The 22,255-nt window shown below is 43.0% G+C and overlaps 2 protein-coding genes across 10 annotated transcripts in view; one reads left to right on the top strand and one right to left on the bottom strand.

The window, feature by feature from the left end:
* The first annotated feature begins 576 nt into the window (after positions 1-576).
* mlh1 (mutL homolog 1, colon cancer, nonpolyposis type 2 (E. coli)) lies at positions 577-17,345 on the top strand. Of its 3 annotated transcripts, XM_029669899.2 has the most exons (19): positions 583-801; positions 6,764-6,854; positions 6,977-7,075; positions 7,253-7,326; positions 7,440-7,512; positions 7,609-7,700; positions 7,806-7,848; positions 7,976-8,064; positions 8,422-8,534; positions 8,634-8,727; positions 8,807-8,960; positions 9,215-9,531; positions 9,797-9,927; positions 10,285-10,393; positions 11,657-11,720; positions 14,585-14,749; positions 14,898-14,990; positions 15,072-15,185; positions 15,536-17,345. In XM_029669899.2, the coding sequence occupies exons 1-19, from the start codon at positions 695-697 to the stop codon at positions 15,689-15,691; spliced, it is 2,178 nt and encodes a 725-aa protein (XP_029525759.1). In that variant the 5' UTR covers positions 583-694; the 3' UTR covers positions 15,692-17,345. The 3 variants fall into 3 exon arrangements, with proteins under 3 accessions (XP_029525762.1, XP_029525759.1, XP_029525761.1); XM_029669902.2 differs by lacking the exon at positions 15,536-17,345 and having other exon boundaries at positions 577-801; positions 15,061-15,147; XM_029669901.2 differs by lacking the exon at positions 6,764-6,854 and having other exon boundaries at positions 783-801.
* lrrfip2 (leucine rich repeat (in FLII) interacting protein 2) overlaps positions 17,181-22,255 on the bottom strand; it is a 55,849-nt gene continuing 50,774 nt past the window's right edge. For 5 of the 7 annotated variants that reach the window (XM_029669912.2, XM_029669908.2, XM_029669915.2 and 2 more), the window contains 7 exons: positions 19,982-20,083; positions 19,235-19,367; positions 19,037-19,086; positions 18,836-18,956; positions 18,497-18,576; positions 18,254-18,358; positions 17,181-18,166 (listed from right to left, as the gene is read on the bottom strand). In XM_029669912.2, the coding sequence (XP_029525772.1) occupies positions 18,056-18,166; positions 18,254-18,358; positions 18,497-18,576; positions 18,836-18,956; positions 19,037-19,086; positions 19,235-19,367; positions 19,982-20,083 (702 nt within the window). In that variant the 3' untranslated portion in view covers positions 17,181-18,055. The remainder of the gene's footprint in view (positions 18,167-18,253; positions 18,359-18,496; positions 18,577-18,835; positions 18,957-19,036; positions 19,087-19,234; positions 19,368-19,981; positions 20,084-22,255) is intronic. The other 2 variants (XM_029669920.2, XM_029669922.2) reach the window with 1 other exon arrangement.

Consider the following 22,255-nt stretch of genomic DNA (forward strand, 5'->3'; position numbering starts at 1 on the left):
ACCAAAACAAAAAAGTAGCATTGTATCACAGGAAACACAGGCACTCGCGGTTTGTTACAGCAATCCCCATCCCTATTGGCTGCTACGGTTGACTTGTTTTTAGGAACAGCCAATCATGGGGTTGTATAGAAGAGATTTGACACAGGGAGTTATTTTACACTGGCCCAGGTTAAACCTGGCAAAAATCCGGTCACATCATCGGGCGAAAGCAGTAAGTGACACCACTCCGTTATTTTGTCAACAAGGCAGTATTGGTGCATCGTCCAGAAACATACATCTCTTTTCCATAAAATAAATGTGTGCTTTTTCCAACTAGTTTTTATTGTGAAGGCAGATGTCACTGTTGCATGGGAAAACAGAATCCTACGAATTACTTAATTATTGCTTAATAATTACTTCACTTTTGTTTTGAGGCGACCTCGGCCTCGGACAGAGCGGGTTACCTGGCTCAACGTCCGGGAGGCAGCCCGGTTCCAAATCGAATGCAATCAACTTTCAGCCGGTGCAAAACACGGCTCAATGGGCGCACTGGCGAGATTAATCGAACCCCTCACTCTCCCCCGCGCTTTTAACAACATGTTGTGATGGTGGTAGGATGTTAAGCTAGCTACTCTTATTAAGTAAGGGTGTCCCATTTAATCAGCTATTTCTGTTACTTCTGATAATATTCACAATCTGAATCAAAGCTAACAGTATGTCCGGGGTGATTCGGAGACTCGACGAGACCGTTGTTAATCGGATTGCTGCTGGAGAAGTTATCCAACGTCCTGCAAATGCTATCAAAGAATTGCTTGAAAACTGGTAAGTTAACTAGCTAACGTGGATGAATGCTAACAAAAGTAGCTAGCTAGCGTTCAAGCTAAGAGTTTATAATTGTGTCTGATGGTACTAACGTTATATAACGAGTTAGCTGGCTAGCTCTATGGAGATAGTTCTATCAGTGTGTGTGTGTGTGTGTCAGTTGTGCAAATACAGAATGCAACTTTTAAAATGAAAATCCGTCTGTAAATATGCCTATATAGATATGTTTGTGAAACTATGTCATGATCCAAAGTAAATGAGTCATTATCAAAAGCAAATAATGGTCTTTCCTCCTATCGTTCGTAGTTCCCTTTCCGCATTTACAATCAATCAGGGTGTGTGGTATATGACCAATATACCACGGCTAAAGGCGGTTCTTATCCACGGCGGAGTGCCTGGAGGTAGCCGTGGTATATTTGCCATATACCACAAACCCCAGAGGTACAGTATTGCTATTATAAACAGGTTACCAATGTAATTAGAACAGTAAACAAGTGTTTTGCCTCATAGCCGTGGTATATTTAAGCAATAAGGGGGGGTATATTGCCAATATACCACAGCTAAGAACTGTTCTTAAGTACAACGCGGAGTGGTATATTGGCCTTATAACCACAAACCCCAGAGGTGCCTTATTGCTATTATAAACTGGTTACCAATGTAATTAGAGCAGTAAAAATGTATGTTTTGTCATACCTGTGATATATAGGGTCTGATATACACCGGCTGTCAGCCAATCAGCATTCAGGGATCGAACCACCCGGTTTATGTCTGTTTTGCCATGTCATTGTTGAATACTTGTTTTGGATTGGTTTGAAGGTTATTTTAGAGCATGCATATTATTTCCCTCTAATGCACTGTAGAATTCCTTTACTATATTTAGTTCTTACATGTTCTGTGTTTGAACTGCTTTTGACAGTAAAAGTCGAATTGAAAACATTATTGCCATTATTGAATTAGATTTTCATAATAGCAAGCTAGGACTGATGGTTTGTTTAGATAAACTAGCAAGTATGTTTGTTTGGTAACCAAGGCAACTACTGTTGCGATCTAGTAAACTTGCTAGCTACTTCAGTGGATGTTGAGAAAATGTATAGTGGCAAATGTATTAAATTCTAGCCATGGCATAAATGGGATAATCAACTCGTGGCTCTATGCTATAGCTGTGATATATGTAAGGGATAATCAACGAGAGGCTATGCGTTAGTCAATGGAAGATTAGTTCAAGTCCGTGGAAGATTAGTTCTACTCCGCTAACGCATTATGGAACACACCTTCCATGGCATTCCTTATTTTCCATAGAACGCATAGCCTCTTGTTGATTATCCCTTACATACAGTGCATTCAATCTACACACAATATATATATATATATATATATATATATATATATATATATATATATATATATATATTTTAACTAGGTAAGTCAGTTAAGAACAAATTCTTATTTACAATGTAGGCCGTCATGGGATTCCCAATCACGGCTGGCTGTGATACAGCCTGGATTTGAACCAGGGTGTCTGTAGTGATGCCTCCAGCACTGAGATGCAGTGCCTTAGACCGCTGTGACATTGATCATTCTTGATGTTTCTATAACTTGATTGGAGTCCACCTGTGGTAAATTCAATTGATTGGACATGATTTGAAAAGTCACACACCTGTCTATGTAAAAACCAAGCCACGAGGTCGAAGGAATTGTCTGTAGAAATCCAAGACAGGCAGAGGCAGAGATCTGGGGAAGGGTTCCAAAACATTTCTGCAGCATTGAAGGTCCCCAAGAACATAGTGGCCATCATTCTTAAATGGAAGAAGTTTGGAACCATCAAGACTCTTCCTAGAGCTGGCTGCCTGGCCGAACTGAGAAATCGGGGGAGAAGGGCTTTGGTCAGGGAGGTGACCAAGATCCCGATGGTCACTCTGACCGAGCTCCAGAGTTCCTTGCAGCACTCCACCAATCAGGCCTTTTATGGTGGCCAGACGGAAGCCGTTCCCCATCTAACTTGACAGAGCTTGGGAGGATCTGCAGAGAAGAATGAGAGAAACTCCCCAAATTCACATGTGCCAAGCTTGTAGCATCATACCCAAAAAGACTTGAGACTGTAATTGCTTCCAAAGGTGCTTCAACAAAGTACTGAGTAAAGGGTCTGAATACCTATATCTTTCAACAGACCACCATAGTCCCTGTGCCCAAGAAAGCGAAGGTAACCTACCGAAATTACCACTGCCCTGTACCACTCACGTTGGTAGCCATGAGGTGCTTTGAAAGGCTGGTCATGGCTCACACCAACACCATCATCCCGGAAATCCTAGACCCACTCCAATTCCCATATTGCCGCAACAGATCCACAGATGACGCAAGGGGCCCCTCAAGTGAGCACGATAAAGGAGATGATTGTGGACTACAGGAAAAGGAGGGACGAACACGCCCCCATTCACATCGACGGGGCTGTCGTGGAGTGGGTTGAGTTTCAAATTCATTGGTGTTTGCATGACCAATAAACTATCATGGTCCAAGCCCAACAAGAAAGTGGAGAAGAGGGCCCGACAATGCCTTTTCCCCCTCAGGAGACAGAAAAGATGCTCAGTTCTACAGCAGCACCATTGAGAGCATCCTGACCGGTTGCATCACCGCCTGGTATGGAAACTGCTTGGCATCTGACCGTAAGGTGCTCCAGAGGGTAGTGTGTACAGCCCAGTACCTATATACTAGGCGGTGCCAGATGGCCCAAACAAACTCCAGTCACCCAAGTCATAGACTGCTCTCTCTGCTAACGCACAGCAAGCGGTACCGGTGCGTCAAGTCTAGGTCCAAAAGGCTCCTTAACAGCTTCTAACCCCAAGCTATAAGACTGCTGAACAATTAATCTAATGGCCCCCCAGACTATTTACATTGACCCCCCCCCCCCCCCCATTGTTTTTATACTGCTGCTACTCTCTGTTTATTATCTATGCATAATCACTTTACCTCTACCTACATGTACATATTACCTCTACTAACCTGTACCCCCGCACATTGACTCGGTACTGGTGCCCCCTACATAATTAAGAATTTGTTCTTGACTGACTTGTCTAGTTAAATACAGATTAAATAAAGAATAGACAGCTTCCTTTCCTTGATCCCTTTCCTCCCATCCTTTGCTCTGCTAGCTGTCTTTTCTCCTATCCTTTCCTAACGGTACACATTTTGCCATGAGGCTGAGCGAAACATTTAAAAAGTTTTAAAGATAATGTGTAGAATTGCTGGAAATTATCTAGGGGGGGAATAAGTTAAGAGCCCAAAGAAAAGGGCATCCCGAGTGGCTCAGCGGTCTAAGGCACTGCATCTCAGTGCTAGAGGTGTCACTAAAGACCCTGGTTCGATCCCTGGCTGTATCACAACTGGCCGTGATCGGGAGTCACATAGGGCGGTGCACAATTGACCCAGCAACGTCCGGGTTAGGCCGTCATTGTAAAATTATAATTTGTTCATAGCTGACTTGCCTTGTTAAATAAAGGTTCAATTAAACACGTGTATACATAAACTCAGCAAAAAAAGAAACAACCCTTTTTCAGGACCCTGTCTCAAAGATAATTCGTAAAAATCCAAATAACCACCGATCTTCATTGTAAAGGGTTTTAACACTGTTTCCCATGCTTGTTCATTGAACCATGAACAATTAATGAACATGCACCTGTGGAAAATTTTTTAAGACACTAACAGCTTACAGACGGTAGGCAATTAAGGTCACAGTTATGAAAACTTAGGACACTAAAGAAGCCTTTCTACTGAGACTGAAAAACACCAAAAGAAAGATGCCCAGGGTCCCTGCTCATCTGCGTGAACGTGCCTTAGGCATGCTGCAAGGAGGCATGAGGACTGCAGATGTGGCCAGGGCAATAAATTGCAATGTCCGTAGTACTGTGAGACGCCTAAGACAGCGCTACAGGGAGACATGACTGACAGCTGATTGTCCTCGCAGTGGCAGACCACGCGTAACAACACCTGCACAGGATCGGTACATCTGAACATCACACCTGTGGGACAGGTACTGGATGGCAACAACAACTGCCCGAGTTACACCAGGAACACAGGCTGGACTGAAGGCTTGTAGGCCTGTTGTAAGGCAGGTCCTCACCAGACAGCAACGGCAACAACGGCGCCTACGGCAACAACAGTCGTCCAACGATTGTGCTTTTTTCCCGCAAATGCTCTTTTGTTAAATCATCCCCCAGCGTTGCATCGATTATATGCAACGCAGGACACGCTAGATAAACTAGTAATATCATCAACCATGTGTAGTTATAACTAGTGATTATGAATTATTGTGTTTTATAAGATATGTTTTTAAATCTAGCTAGCAACTTACCTTGGCTTCTACTTCATTTGCGTATCAGGCAGGCTCCTCGTGGAGTGCAATGAGAGGCAGGTGGTTAGAGCGTTGGACTAGTTAACTGTAAGGTTGCAAGATTGGATCCCCCGAGCGGATAGGTTGAAAATCTGTTGATCTGACCCTGAACAAGGCAGTTAACCCACTGTTCCTAGGCCGTCATTGAAAATAAGAATGTGTTCTTAACTGACTTGCCTAGTTAAATAAAGGTATAAAATAAAAAAAATCTGCGCCCAAAAATGCCATTTCCGATTGTTAACAAAACGTGAAATCGGCCCTAATTAATCGGCCATTCCGATTAATCGGTCGACCTCTAGTCTCAAGAACTCACGGAACTACTAACCATTACATCTCTATCTATCTCTCTCTCGCGCGCTCTCTCACACGCACACACATGCTTGATTGAAATTAGGCCAGGCCTCTTCAGTCTTGTTCAGACTTATCCTCCTCCTTGTCTTCAGTCTTCCTTGCTCCTCTCTGCTCCATAAAGTTTGGCCTTCTGGGTCAGACGCTGGCTTGAGCTGATCTCTACCAGCTGAAGAAGGTCAGGGCACAGTTGTTTGAACGTCCTGTGGACCTCGGGCCAGGACGTCTTCTTCACGCTGCTCTTTGGATCCTGGTAGGACCTAGCTTTCAGGATGGTCCACTGGTCTGGGATCAGATCCACATCACAGACTGAACTTGCCTTGTTAGATCATCAACCTCTGAATCTCCAAAATCTGAAGATACACACACACAATAAGGAAAATAATATTTAGTTAAATGCTTTTATGGGTTTTTAACAAGTGTGGATTGTTAGTAAGATCAGGAGTGTTATTGTAAGATGCTAAACTTTTCTGCATCAGGCCAAGTTTGCAGATCCACCAGTTTTGTAGATCCCAGAGCTAAAATCCCCAAATATCTTGCCCATGCTTTGGCACAGCCAGTCAATGAGTTTGGACATGGATGATGTCACACGAACCAGGGTGCTGTCATCTCTGGGTGTCAGACTGACACCCTCATAGGTGTCTGTGTTGGCCAGACAAGTCTTCAGTTTGGGTCCAGGTCTGTATGTCAGAGAATACAACAGTGTAACAAAGTTTTAGACGTGCATGTATGAGTAACAACATTTTGTATGAATTATGAATAAAAAAATATTCATACCACCCACCCACCAACACACACACACACCTGCTCGTGTGTTTGTTCAACACTACCTGGGTGGTGGTCAGGCAGCTGTGGACTTCAGCCACGGAGGTTCTCTACAGTGTCAAATACAGGCTGCTGAGGTGCGTGAGGAAGTCCTGCATGAAGCTGCTGGTCCCTACCACGTCTTTTTCTGTACTGTTGAAGCTGCGTGCCTGACTTTGCTGCACTGCCCCCCAGCATCTGGTGACTGAATCTGTAGCATAGCTAGCTTTGGCAATAACTCCAATGTGATTTAATACTTGTCACATTGGAGTTATATCCATAGCTAACTGTAGCTGTGCAGCAGTTGCTATTCGCATGACAGCTGATTGTTTACATAGTTACTGTACCAAGTCTTTGCAATTTGGTTTGTGAGAAGATATCAGTTTGGTTCACCATATGACATCTGCATTCACTGTAATGTTACAGTTTAGATGCCAAGTCCACCAACATACAGGTGACTGTGAAGGAGGGGGGTCTGAAACTTATTCAGATACAAGACAATGGCACTGGCATCAGGGTAAGGTGTGTGTGTGTGTGTGAGAGAGTGAGTCATGTAAGCAAAATAAACAACTTCCACCAAGTCCATATTTTGGTTCACTTCTCAATTTCCTTTCGACTGTTTTACTTTCTCTTTTGAAGAAAGAAGATATGGAGATAGTATGTGAACGGTTTACAACAAGCAAGCTCCAGACTTTTGAGGACCTCAACGCCATCTCGACCTATGGTTTCCGAGGAGAGGTGAAGCATTTCCGATTTGTTTGATCGTTTGAGTAATTCAACCATCCACATTTGTCAAGGTTACGTTGTAATGGGGATGTATTTTGGTGTAGGTTAATTCTTTATGTGGGCAAAGCTAGATTTTAAATTCTAGTGTTTCTGGACTATCCATGTGACGTGTGTGTGTGTGTGTTTCAGGCACTTGCCAGTATAAGCCATGTTGCCCATGTGACCATAACAACCAAAACGGCTGACGCCAAGTGTGCTTACAGGTAGCCTGTTATTTCATTACACTTTGATTGACGAGGCCATCAGTCCTTTTGTCGAATTGCCCAGTAACGCGTTTGAATCCTCAGTCTGTAAGTGCTGCCCTCACCCTCCCCAGAGCCACCTACTGCGATGGGAAACTAAAGACCCAACCCAAACCCTGCGCTGGAAACCAGGGGACACAGATCACTGTGAGTTCATTAAATGGCCACTTACAACTGCAAAGGTATATCGACTATAATGTGCGAAAAGAGACGACGACTTCAAGTATCTCTGAACATCCACAGGCGGAGGATCTGTTTTATAACGTGTCCACCAGGAGGAAAGCACTGAAGAGCCCCAGTGAGGAGTACTCCAGGATTGTGGAGGTGGTGAGCAGGTGTGTGTGTGGCCTCAAGCGTCACAAATATTTTTTAAATTTTGTGTGCTGGCAATGTGTTGTGACTCATGCAACCTATCTTTTTTGATCTTTTTGTTTTGACAGGTATGCCATACACAACTCTGGGAAAAGCTTTGCTGTCAAAAAGGTGAGATTTTGATTTCCTTCACGTTTCCTACCCTTGATGTTTTCACCGGAGGTCATTGTCCCCGAAGGGAGGAGACTTCGGTTGTTTGTCACAAATATTCTGTCTTTTTAAAATATTTTTTTCCCAGCAAGGCGAGACCATGGCAGACGTCAGGACCCTACCCAACGCCTCCATACTGGATAATATCCGTGTGGTGTTTGGCAATACAGTCAGCAGGTACGGGGGGGGAAAAATACCCCTCCAAGATTACTCTCTCATGTTGGGATGTCAGTTCCTTGTTGAGTGAATAAAGGTTATGCCATCCATTTTGAATTGTATCTGCCAGACAGAGTTTTTATCTTGATCTGTTAGTGAATGCTTTGAGCTATAATCTGATACGTTCTGCATTGTTAAGTTAATTGGACTTCTGCTGGTTTTTCTTGTGCCCAGTGATCTTGACCTTCCCCAGTGGGCGAAGCTGGTTGAAATAACTTAATTACAACCAGAACGGGTTGATGTCATCGATACCAGTTTTGCCGTTGAGTCTGTGGTATGTAGAGTGAGCAGTGTGTTGCACGTTTTTTTTCTCCATAGGGAGCTGATTGAAGTGGGCTGTGAGGATCAGAAGCTTGCCTATAAGCTGAAGGGCCACATCTCCAACGCCAACTACTCAGTCAAGAAGTGCATCCTCATCCTCTTCATCAATCGTATGTGCCACAGGAGCGCTATGTTAAAATAATTAGTTATATGAATTTGAATACGATATTCCTGTGAATTTTTTACTAATAGTCTTGTTTTCTCCTCAGATCGTCTGGTTGAATCGAGTGCCTTAAAAAAAGCCATTGAGACCGTTTATGCTGCATACCTTCCCAAGAACTCTCACCCATTTCTATATCTCAGGTAACTCTGGTTACTGTCACTTAACTGGATAGCAAATGATTTCTGGTTGTGTTTACTGTTCTTTGTTCTATTGCTTAAGCCTGGAGATTGCCCCTCATAACATCGACGTGAATGTCCACCCTACCAAACACGAGGTGCACTTCCTCCACGAAGACTGTATCATCGAGAGCGTTCAAAAACAGATAGAGAGCAAACTCCTGGGCTCCAACTCCTCACGCACGTACTTCACACAGGTGCTGTTAGCTCGGCAGTCCTCCATGCTGAATGTCTTCTCATTTGTATTGTTTTTAACAGGATATTATACTACTAGGTATTTAACACAACATACAGTATGTGCCAATAAGCTAAACTGGGTGTATGGAATTCTCTTTCTTTTCTTTAGTGGATTAGTTGGTGTGTAGAATCAGTAGTAGTAAAAAAGAGAAGCTGCATTCTTGGAATTGAGGTGAAAAATAAAAGGTTATCCGTTTGACCTATTTCTTTGTAGACATTGCTGCCTGGGCTGTCTGTCTCCACCAGCGAGGGGAAGTCTTCCTCCAACTCCACAGGGGACAGTGAGCGGGTCTACGCCCATCAGATGGTCAGGACCGACAGTAGAGCCCAAAAGCTGGACGCCTTTCTCCAGCCGACGTCCAAGCTGGCCCCTACTCCCACCGCCAACCCTAATGGGCAGAGCAGGGGGGAACCTGTGACCACCAATGACATGGAAGAGATGGACAACGCAGAGATCCTGGAGGAACAGGCGCCAGGTGCCACAGAGGATGGGGAGGGAACCAGCCGAAATACCCCAGCTGATCTCCCCAGGTGATCATGCCTTCTTAGTGGGCTTCAGGGATACATTCACTGAGTGCTTGTTTGAATAGTGTATTACGTGGTTTATGGAGTGTGTCAGTGTATTTAGTGGTGCTTAGAATGTCTGTATATTTGGTGGTGCATGGAGTGTGTACTCACGCGTGTATTTGTTAGATGTGTGTGTGTGTGTGTGTGCGCACGTATTTAACTGAGTATGGTGTGTGTTTAGTAAAAGCAGTTTTAATAGTAGTGTGTGGGTGTTGTTGGGTCGGCCCAGGAAGCGTCCCCGTGCCGGTGAGGACGAGGAGCAGGAGAACCTGACTGCTGCAGCCACAACCAGGAGACGAGCCATCAAGCTGAGCAGTGTGAAGGAGCTGAGAGATGACATCACTGAGCACACACACAAAGGTATACCCAACTCCATCCATCATCAAATACTGGACACGTACAGGAAGGAGTGTCTGCGGTGGTCTCAATTCTAACTACCATAGGTTAGAAGTAGTGTGTGAAAGGGGGAGAACTGAGGAAGGGGAAATGCGATTTGAACGAGCTAATACACTATATACTGTAGATATTCCACTATACTCGTGATTGTGTCTTTGCTGACACCATCAGGTGAAGAAAGCTACTTCGCACACAGCTGTAGCAATACTGTACTTACTTCAGTACAGAAAAACGAGATTGTAGTAAACTAAGGATGGGCAAAAACACTTAGCAGAAGATCTGGTTTGAGAGCCTGTCCAATGTATGTTTGGTCTTCCTCAGGTCTTCAAGAGATGCTTCAGAATCACTCGTTTGTGGGCTGTGTCAACCCCCAGTGGACTCTGATCCAGCACCATACCAAACTGTACCTTCTCAACACCACCAAACTCAGGTCAGAACCACATGCACTCCCCTACCTATTTATTTGGACAGTTAAGCTAAAACTTATAATTTAGCTTGTACCGGGGCAGCATTTTTGGATATGAAAGCACTTTATGCATCTTGTCCCCTCATTTGAAGGTGTCATAAAGTATTTGGAAGAATTCACACATACAGTGGCTTCAGAGACTATTCACACCCCTTGACTTTCCACATTTTGTTGTGTAACAGCCTGCATTTGAAATGTATTACATTGAGATTTTGTGTCAGTGGCCTCCACACAATACCCCATAATGTCAAGTGGAATAAACAATTTAAGCCGAGATATCTTGAGTCAATAAGTATTCAGCCCATTTGTTATGGTAAGGATAAAGAAAGAAACGGAATGGAGCTCAGCACAGGCAAACTCCTAGAGGGAAACCTAGTTCAGTCTGCTTTCCACTAGACACTGGGAGATTAATTCACCTTTTAAGCAGGACAATAACCTGAAACATAAGGCCAAATCTACACTGGAGTTGTTTACTAAGAAGATACTAAGATGCCTTAAATCTGCTTGAAAATCTATGGCAAGACTTAAAGATGGTTATCTAACAATGGTCAACAACCAAATTGACAGAGCTTGTACAGAGCAAATATTGTACAAATCTCTCTATAAGACTTACCCAGAAAAACTCACAGCTGTAATCATTACCAAATGGGATTCTACAAAGTCAGTTAAATATGTGTGTTTCATTTTCAATACATTTGTAAATATTTTAAAAAACATATTTTCACTTTGTCATTATGGGATATTGTGTCTCGATGGGTGAGTAAATTAAAACTACCATTTTGAATACAGGCTGTAACAACACAATGTGTAATAAGTCGAGGGGTATGAATACTTTCTGAAGGCCTGTAATAAAGTAGTCAAAACTATTTGGTCCCATATTCCTAGCACGCAATGACTACATCAAGCTTGTGTGACAGAGGCACAAAGGTCATACCCCCCAAGACATGCTAACCTCTCACCATTATCAATAACAGGGGAGATTCACATTTTTTTGGGGGGGGTATGATATTTATGCCTCAAACTTTTTTACTCATCCATTATACTGTATCTGTAATCATAGTAGCATCCACATTAATGTAGAAGGGTTCAGAAAAACATTTGTTGTGCAGAGTTGCATGTAGAAGCTTTAAAAAATATACTTCGCTGCAAAATAAATATAAATTAGAAGTATTCCTGTGCGGTTGCTCAAGGTGTTAAATATTTTGCTTTTTCTCTTCTTTTTTTTAGCCAGGAGCTATTCTACCAAATTTTGATCTACGACTTCGGTAACTTTGGCATCTTTAGGTTATCTGTAAGTATGACACACATCAATGTGTAGCATGGTATACCGGTACCACGGTAATATCATGGTACCAACATTTTAGAATACCTTAGTACCGTCTCATGATACTGCCAACATTTTTGACCATACCTATCTAAAGAACCAACTGGCACCTGTTTATAAAATGTTTTAGTCAGTTTTGTTTTATAAATTCAGTGATTTAAAAAAAAAAACAACAGTTACTCTATTATATGCGCCAGTCTATACCAGGCGGTGTCAGAGGAAGGCCCTAAAAATTGTCAAAGACTCCAGCCACCCTAGTCATAGACTGTTCTCCCTGATACCACACGGCAAGCGGTACCGGAGCGCCAAGTCTAGGTCCAAGAGGCTTCTAAACAGCTTCTACCCCCAAGCCATAAGACTCCTGAACATCTAGTCAAATGGCTACCCAGACTATTCGCATTGCCCCCCCCCCCCCTCACTACTGCCACTCTCTATTGTCATCTATGCATAGTCACTTTAATTAACTCTGCCTACATGTACATACTACCTCAACTAACCGGTGCCCCCGCACATTGACTCTGTACCGGTACCCCCCTGTATATATAATTTTTTTACTGCTGCAAGGTAAAATGTTGTATTCGTATTCGGCGCATGTGACTAATGAAATTTGATTGGATCTCACCTGCTTGTAGTCCTAAAAACGTTTTATAACAAACAACGTTTTGCAGTCATGTTACCTAGCTTGCTAACAACCTGGTAACTTGACAGTAGGTCTAGGCCAATTTGATTGGCCCATGAAGAAAGGAGAAGCGTCTGCTTCTGATAAGATGTGCTTCAAAGGTAGGATTCATATAGGCCTAATGTAAGCCTGAACTATATAAAATATATCTATTTCTGGTGCTCCTAAAATTCTATTTGGTGCCTAACATTTTTAAAGTTGGGAGCAGCTTGTACAATGCATTTGGAAAGTATTCGGAACCCTTGACTTTTTCCACATTTTGTTACGTTAAATAGCTTTTTACCCTAATCCATCTACACACAATACCCTGTAATAACAAAGCAAAAACTGGTTTTAAGAACATTTTGCAATTAAAATAAATAAATAACTGAAATATCCAATTTACATAAGTAATTCAGACCATTTACTCAGTACTTTGTTGAAGCACCTTTGGCAGTGATTACAGCCTCGAGTCTTCTTGGGTATGACGCTACAAGCTTGGTACACCTATATTTGGGGAGTTTCTCCCATTTTTCTCTGCAGATCCTCTTCAAGCTCAGTCAGGTTGGATGGGGAACATCGCTGCACAGCTATTTCCGGTCTCTCCAGAGATGTTAGTCCAGGCTCTGGCTGGGCCACTCAAGGACATTGAGACTTGTCCCAAAGCCATTCCTGTGTTGTCCTGTAAGACTGGGGCGAAGGTTCTGAGGTCCTGAGTGCTCTGGAGCAGGTTATCAAGGATCTCTCTGTACTTTGCTCCGTTCATCTTTCCGTCGATCCTGACTAGTATCCCAGTCCCTGCCACTAAAAAACATCCCCACAGCATGATGCTGCCACCACCATGCTCCACTGTAGGGATGGTGCCAAGTTTCCTCCAAAAGTGATGCTTGGCATTCAGGCCAAAGATTTCATCAGACCAGAGAATCTTGTTTCTCATGGTCTGAGAGTCCTTTAGGCACCTTTTGGGAAAACTCCAAGCGGGCTGTCATGCCTTTTCCTGAGGAGTGGCTTCCGTCTGGACACTATCATAAAGGCCTGATTGGTGGAGGGCTGCAGAGATGGTTGTCCTTCTGGAAGGTTCTCCCATCGCCATAGAGGAACTCTGGAGCTGTCAGAGTGACCAACGGGTTCTTGGTCACCTCCCTGACCAAGGCTCTTTCCCCCAATTGCTGAGTTTGGCCAGGCAGCAAACTCTAGGAAGAGTCTTGGTGGTTCCAAACTTCTTCCATTTAAGAATGATGCAGGCCACTGTGTTCTTGGGGACCTTCAATGCTGCAGACATTTTTGGGTACCCTTCCCCAGATCTGTGCCTTGACATAATCCTATCTCTGAGCTCTACGGACAATTCCTTTAACCTGATGGCTTGGTTTTTTGCTCTGACATGCACTGTCAACTGCACTGTCGACCTTAATGCACTGTCGACCTTATAGACAGATGTGTGCCTTTTCAAATCATCTCCAATCAATTGAATTTACCACAGGTGGACTCCAATCAAGCTTTAGAAACATCTCAAGAATGATCAATGGAAACAGGATGCACCTGAGCTCAATTTTGAGTCTCATATCAAAGGGTCTAAATACTTATGTAAATAAGTTTATTTGTTTCTAAAATCCTGTTATCACATTACCAGAGGCTGTGATTCTGGGCCTGTTTTCACTAATTGTCTCAGAACAATTTAGCCTTTCAGATAAGATGGACAGGGAGGACCTAAACTTAGATTAGATGCGTTGTGAATACGGGCCCAGATATTTGGCTCCGAGTTTGCTTACATTTACATTTAAGTCATTTAGCAGACGCTCTTATCCAGAGCGACTTACAAATTGGTGCGTTCACCTTAAGACATCCAGTGGAACAGCCACTTTACAATAGTGCATCTAAATCTTTTAAGGGGGGGGGTGAGAAGGATTACTTTATCCTATCCTAGGTATTCCTGAAAGAGGTGGGGTTTCAGGTGTCTCCGGAAGGTGGTGATTGACTCCGCTGTCCTGGCGTCGTGAGGGAGTTTGTTCCACCATTGGGGGGCCAGAGCAGCGAACAGTTTTGACTGGGCTGCGCGGGAACTGTACTTCCTCAGTGGTAGGGAGGCGAGCAGGCCAGAGGTGGATGAACGCAGTGCCCTTGTTTGGGTGTAGGGCCTGATCAGAGCATGCTTGATGATGTTGTGTTGTTCCAGGAGCCTGCGCCACTCTATGACCTGGCCATGCTGGCTCTGGACTCCGAGGAGAGCGGCTGGTCGGAGGAGGACGGGCCCAAGGAGGGTCTGGCCCAATACATAGTCGACTTCTTGAAGAAGAAATCTGAGATGCTGGAGGACTACTTCTCCATGGAGATCGACCAGGTCTGTCTGCTGACCCTCTGTATCCTGTCTGTGCTGACAAAAACATTGAAATCATACCTGGTTGGACCATTAGCACTTGCCCCCTAAATGCAATTGTCATGCATGAAATCAGGGCAAAACTTAAGATCAGAATGTGTCTTGTTTGCAGGAAGGAAATCTCACCGGTTTGCCATTGCTGCTTGACAAGTACACCCCTCCTATGGAGGGTCTGCCCATGTTCATCCTACGTTTGGCTACTGAGGTGTGAACTATTCTTATCCATGACCATGTCTTATCAATAAGTTCTTATATACTAAACGGACTAATCGAAGGGGTTGTGTAGGTGAACTGGGACAATGAGAAGGACTGTTTCAGAGACTTCAGCAAGGAGTGCAGCCAGTTCTACTCTATCAGGAAACAGTATGTCCTGGAGCTGGAGCCGGGAGAGGAGGAGCAGGTATGTCACTCAGATGCGCCATCCTGGGTCGTTTTCATTAGGCATCAAACAGAAGGAAATGGACTGACAGGGAAGGACTACATGGAGTTGGCCTATTTTCATTTTCAGTTGCGTGCCTAATGAACACAGCCTTGTGTTTTTGTTGTTGTAGTGTGTCTCGCACTTGTCAATCTGATATAAGCGGGTAGTTGATGACACCTAGGTCACATTTAGTAGAAACCAAGGATTCAGGAGCAAATCATTTTGAAATGGAAGAAATACTGCCATGTCGTAGGAACAAGCTCTTGTATTTTCAGTTTTGGTCCCATTTAGCACTTACTGAACAGACTATGGTTGTGAATGTGTTGCAGGATGCAGAGCTGAACTCGTGGCGTTGGAAGGTGGAGCATCTCCTGTTTAAATCCTTCCGGAGCCTCTTCAGTCCCCCTAAACACTTCAGTGAGGATGGCAGCGTACTCCAGATTGCTAATCTACCAGACCTCTACAAAGTATTTGAGCGATGCTAAGACATGAGAAACACTGTCCATGGGCTGCATGTCTGTTTCGGGAAACCATTTGATATACAGTTGAAGTCGGAACTTTACATACACCTTAGCCAAATACATTTAAACTCAGTTTTTCACAGTTCCTGACATTTAATCCTAGTAAAAATTCATGTTTTAGGTCAATTAGGATTACCACTTTATTTTAAGAATGTGAAATGTCAGAATAATAGTGTAGAGTGATTTACTTTTTCATCACATTCCCAGTGGGTCAGAAGTTTACATAAACAATTTAAAGGTAATTCTAATTGAGTGTAACTTGGTTCAAACGTTTCAACTAGACTTCAACAATCTTCCCACAATAAGTTGGATGAATTTTGGGTTATTCCTCCTGACAGAGCTGGTGTTACTGAGTCAGGTTTGTAGGCCTCCTTGCTCGCACACCCTTTTTCAGTTCTGCCCACAAATTTTCTATGGGATTGAGGTCAGGTCTTTGTGATGGCCACTCCCAATACCTTGACTTTGTTGTCCTTAAGCCATTTTGCCACAACTTTGGAAGTATGCTTGGGGTTATTGTCCATTTGCGACCAAGCTTCAACTTCCTGACTGATGTCGCTTCAATATATCCACACAATTTTCCTACCTCATGATGCAATCTATTTTGTGAAGTGCACCAGTCCCTCCTGCAGCAAAGCACCCCCACAACATGTTGCCACCCCCGTGCTTCACGGTTGGAATGGTGTTCTTCGGCTTGCAAGCATCCCCCTTTTCCCTCCAAACAGTTCCATTTTTGTTTCATCAGACCAGAGTCCTTTTTGGAGAAATGTCCCATCCTTGTCCCCATGTGCAGTTGCAAACTGTAGTCTGTCTTTTTTTTGGAGCAGTGGGTTCTTCCTTGCTGAGCAGCCTTTCAATTAATGTGGATATAGATACTTTTGTACCCGTTTCCTCCAGCATCTTCACAAGGTCCTTTGCTGTTGTTCTGGTAATGATTCTCGCACAAAATTACGTTCATCTCTAGGAGACAGAACACTGCTGCGTGGTCTCATGGTGTTTGTACAGATGAAATTGCTCCCAAGGATGAACCAGACTTGTAGAGATCTACAAAATCTTGAGGTATTTTGATTTTCCCATGATGTCAAGCAAGGAGGCACACCTCCAATTGATGTCAATTAGCCTATCAGAAGCTTCTAAAGCCATGACCACATTTTCTGGAATTTTCCAAGCTGTTTAAAGGCACAGGCAACTTAGTGTATGTAAACTTCTGACCCACTGGAATTATGAATTAATGTCTGAAAAATGACTTGTCATGTAAAGTAGATGTTCTAACAGACTTGCCAAAACAACTCTAACCTATAACTATGTACTGTACAAACCCTCATCTTCCAAATTGTTTAGGTGGTGGGAGCTCTAACCATTGACTTTTACAGAGTGGATTGAGGTGCTTGCGTATAATTCAAGCATTAACAACTTGTTCATGTTTACTGGTAACAAAATGAAACAAAGGGCAGTGTAAATCTGTTAAGAGTTTATTCAATGCGATAGCTGCCCCAGACACAATCACTGTGTGGTCCTGAGACTTGAAACTGCTTGGCTTTCAAAGCAGCGAACACTGTTTGAGAAGTGGTATGTAGTGCTGTCTTCTGATGTACCCCAAATAAAGAACCTCAAACCATCACTCTTACAAATGGAATTCAATGTGCCATAACCCATGCAAAAAAAAAAAACAAATCTACCTTGTATTTACAGTTCTGACATTTACACTTATTGCCAAGAAATCTTTAAATATTTGAGAAACCTCTGCAGACAATTGGTTCTATATATTTCATTAAATCATGACTGCACCTTTAAATACATAATTCTGTACCAGTTATTGTTTTGAATTGTTTGGTTAATGCAAAACCCTCAGTCTCCAGGTGTGAGAAGGCACTTCACTGTGTGAGGGATTATGGATAGGTGCACGGCCAGAGAGCAGCCGTAAGGGTTTAACAGTTAAAAAGCGCCATTATACTCATTCATGCAACTTATTAAAAAAAAATTATAATAGCCAAGCACCCAGCAGTAAAACCTTGTGAATAACATGTAGTACAAAGCTTTGAAAAATAAAGTAATGAGTCAAATCTTCCTTAGATTCATCACCTCCCCCTAGTAACTATGGTTTAATAGGTTGAGTCTCCCTCCGAAGACACTGGTGCACAAACCAATGCTAATCATTTATTAAAAAAAAAAAAAAAAACACACACTCTTGCCTCGGTGCTACCAGTGTTGCTTTTTTTCTGTAAGTGTTTTTGGTTTTGCTACACAACTTTAAGTGTTACAGGAAGAATGGAAATGTGCTCCAGACACTGAGGTGTGAGTTTAAGGGCTTCTGCGGCAATCCAGCAGACCTCACTGCTGAGACAGAAGGGCGTTCCGATTGGCCTTCATCTTCTCAAGGCGCTTTACTAGGTGGTTGTTGGTCATCTCCATCTCCTCAGTCTTATCCAGAGCTGTACGCAGCTGTGGCAAAAGGAGGGGAATGGTTAGAGAACATTTGATGTAAAATCAAACATTGGCCACGGACTTGATTTTAGTTTGGGTTCTTACCTCCCTTTGAAGTTTCCTTTTTTCAATTTTCAGCTCATCTTCTATTTTCTCTGAGTTTTCCGCCGATGCCTTGTATCTGGACACTTGTCCTTCAAGTCTGTTGATCTGGATATGAGGATAATGAAACTAAGTCCTTCACATACGAATCTGACTTATTTTCATTTTCTCATTCAAACACTAATGTATCCAGTTGGCATATGGTCAGCTAGGGTACATGTGGATGTCAGTGTTTCCATGACTTACGTTTTGTTCCATTGTGCCCATTTCCTGTTCTGCCTTCGAGAGCTTGAACTTGTATTCACTTATCTGTCTGTTGGCATCTCCTGCAGAGAGTAGAACATTTGAGTTAGTACAGTTACCTTACGCAGGACATTAGAATAAAGATATGAGCCTTGCTGTTAGTTCGTTCTTGGCACACAAGAAGAGATGGAACTGGCAGCTGCTAATAGGATGTTTTGGACAAGTGGGGTTCTGTGTATGAATAATGTAACGAGAAAGTCTTTAGACAGACTTAAGTGGTGACGTGTATGCCTCTGTGTTGTGATCTTTTTTTTTATAGTTTTGGGCACGAATGAGACTTACTCTGCATCTCGATGACGTGCAGATCAGTGCCATTCTCCATTCTCTCTCCCTCTGTGAAGGCGTTCTCCATCTTCGAGTGCTTCTGCCTTTCATCCTCCAGCTGCATTTTCAACTTCCTGATCTGTGAAACGCCACACGCAGACAGTTCAAAAAGACTCATGAGAACGTGTCACTTGGGTCGAAGAGGAAAACTCTATGTACCTGAGCTAAGAGTTCATCCTTTTCATCCGCAAGCTTTCGTAGCCTAACATCTGCAAAGGAAAGAAAATATCATAAGATGTTCCTTGCAGCTATGGCCAAAGCAATGAAACTCTCCCCCTGGTATTATTGAATGATACAAGTTCATTTATCTGTCCCCATGCTCCCTTTAATAGAGCTGCTCCTGTCCCCTCCACTCACCCAGAGGCCCTTCTCCTGCTGACTCCAGCACCTGGGCAGCCTCCTGTGTGACCACAGTGATCCCTGTGGCTGGGTCGTCGTGGCTGATGTCCCCGTTAGGCATGCCCTCAGGGATTATGACCAGGCCGTGTTTCTAGGAGGAGTCAAAGGAAGACGGGGAGAATCTCAATTGGTGTTGCTCGCCGCCTCTCCTCCACGTTGAAATAGGTCAAAAGGTCGTGCTTGTATGAAATGAGACTCCTCCACCTTGTGTGTCATCATGCAAATGAGTGACTGTTGGAATCCCCAAATAAATGTCTATAATTAAAACTAATGTAGCTGGTTGTGCAAGACATTTTATAGATAAAAGGATAAGTAGCATAATATCTTTGAGGAAACAGACAGATTTAAAACAAAATCTGCCCTAGCTGACGAAAGGTGGCTATTGAGGAGTGGAGGAAAATGTTCAGTTCTACATTAAAGCCACAGAGCAGACCACATAGAACTGTTGAGCTTTACGTATTAAGTGACAGTGTACTAAAAGGTTTCCATTACTGGTGCGCAGGCTGACAGACAACAAGTGTCCAACAAATTTGACATTGGGAGAAACAATAGGAACAAACTGTGAGGTACACACGACAGTCGACCCCACTAGTTGCTTTTTTTCATCACTGTTTGGTTGCTAGCGAGCTTATTCCTGTAAACCAAATGTGTCTATATAATGGAAATATATACTACTATTCCCAGCCCTCTGGTGGTGAGACCTACCTCTCCTGTTTTGGCCTTCGCCTTGATGTCAGCCAGCTCATCTCTGAGCTCATCCCTCTCATTCCTAATGCAATCAAAGTACTCTTTCTGCCTCTCTAAGGCCTGGTGGCCACACGCAGGAGGGAGAAAAGAAAGGAAAGAAAAGAGGCGAGGATAGGTTGGAAAGACTGACGCGTACATGAATGCACACAACAATGATATGTTTTTTGTACAAGCACATATGTCTGTATGCACACACAAAAGGCACACCAAAATGGTAAGGTTGAGTTGGAAAGGCAAAGTGGCAGACGTTAAACACAATCACCACATGCTCACAGATCAGACAACACAAGACAGTGCTGTAAGGGAGCGCTAAAGGCCAATTAACAGACACAATCTGACACTAAACAGGCAAAGCTTTAGGTGTAGAACTACATCTTATTTTTTGCAAAGAAAGATGTCTTGACTCATGTCAAATGGATCTCATGCTGTCATTTCAGTGTAAATGTCCATCAATGAGGTGGCATATGGATCTTTCCATACACGACATATCAAATGCTTGCAGGTGCACATTTTCCCTTGCACTGACTAAACTTTGTGGATTGCATACAAAACCTACATTTAAATCTAGAATGACCATAGCATCCAACTTAAAATGTCAATTAGTGAGCCAACAATCGTCAATTCACATGCACATGAAGGGAAAGTCCAAACTGTGAATTAGAAATGGTCAAGACTACAGGCTCCCTGTCATGCAACTATGAGAGAGGCAATAGACTGTTTAGGACCAGTCGATTATCTGATACAGATTTAATTGATCGGTGAATCAGCAGCAAGTTTCCTTCAGGCTGATATAGGTGGTCTGATTCCCGACCCTTCTGCTGAATTGTACACTCGTAACACTCCCTCTCACGATTTAAAAGGAATTGGACTGGTGTAAGGAATGTGGTGGAAGCTCGCACCAACCCAATGTTTTAAATACTTGAGGGGGGATTGCGGGTCTTTCTATAAACTAGGACAACTTGTTATAGCTGTTGATAAGTCATTGATAAATCTGCCAATTTTTGTTCATGTCATTACATGAAGATATAAGGGGGATCATAGTTCTATTCAATAAAATGCATGAGTTGATTTAAAACCTGTTTAATCCTTTATCATGGTTGGTGTCTTGACAGATTTGTCTAAAATCGGGTGACAAAACTACTTTTCTGTCCTTGGATTTATGGCCGTGTAAGTTGTCATTATATCATATATTAAGCATTAAATCAGTTAAATTAGACATTTAACTGGTTCCCTCTAAGAATCATGGATCTAGCAGTAGGACAGTTGTCAGTATAGAGATCTCAGAAATTCAGTGTAACTACGTAATATTTAGTGTCTCCTTACGTTACGGGGGGGGGCAGTTTCGTTTTCATGGGCACACAAATCCAAAATAATGTATGCATTGCGAAATCGAATGAATGCTTCTAACCGAAAGACTCACCTTACCATGGTACTTAAAGCCTAAATTGATACTGTCAACATGGTTCTTCAATAATTACGCATAATACTCGTTGGGATCTGCATTTCATGTCCAGCTGACTAGTTACGCCGTGAAATTTTCAGGAAGGAAGGAATTTTCCGAGTGACGGTGATGAACAGATGATGTGATAGCGCATGCGGTGCAACAGCAGCCCTACTGTTGGGAGAAAGGCTCAGAATATTTGTGTTGTCTCATTCGTTACGCCGGTGAAGACAGTTGTGCCTGGATCCACGTTGGATCTAATATCCTAGCAACTTGATGTTGATCATCTGTTGTCTGCTTTATTTCCAGCAGGGTCTTGTTAGATTTAACAGAGAAAGCATGAAGGTAATGAGTTCATGTCTTCATGTGTTTTTGTGCCTCGGATTAGACAGTCTTGTGTAGGACAGGCGATTGCGCAACACCCAACGTTATTCCTATTAATTTGTCTGGATATAATGACAACCATTTACACAGCCTAGCGGGCTTATTTACAATATGATCTGGTATTTATTTTTATGTTAGACCTGCAAATTTAAACAATACAAGGTGCTTGAAGTAGCCTACCTGAATTTGGAGCTCAGAAGTACTGGAATGGGCCTACCTTAAATGTGACATTTCCTCAATTTGGTGCTTGAAAAGTTATTGTAATTATTGTTGCCAATTTATAAGTTCTCCTGCTCCCTTATACTGGTCTGTGATTCCATTTTGTGAGAGATGGCCACTTTCATTTGTTTCCCTGCGCTACTGTGTTGCAGTAAAACAACATGAGATTATTAGGAGGATGACAACAT

Source organism: Oncorhynchus nerka, linkage group LG10 (assembly GCF_034236695.1).
Source record: "Oncorhynchus nerka isolate Pitt River linkage group LG10, Oner_Uvic_2.0, whole genome shotgun sequence".
NCBI classification, from domain to species: Eukaryota; Metazoa; Chordata; class Actinopteri; order Salmoniformes; family Salmonidae; genus Oncorhynchus; species Oncorhynchus nerka.

Bases quoted from the DNA above. Each gene is read 5' to 3' on its own strand.
- mlh1 (XM_029669899.2), top strand. From the start codon at position 695: ATGTCCGGGGTGATTCGGAGACTCGACGAGACCGTTGTTAATCGGATT. The intron at 8,728-8,806 runs GTAACTCTGGTT...CTATTGCTTAAG, and splicing joins CACCCATTTCTATATCTCAG to CCTGGAGATTGCCCCTCATA. The intron at 9,928-10,284 runs GTATACCCAACT...GGTCTTCCTCAG, and splicing joins CACTGAGCACACACACAAAG to GTCTTCAAGAGATGCTTCAG.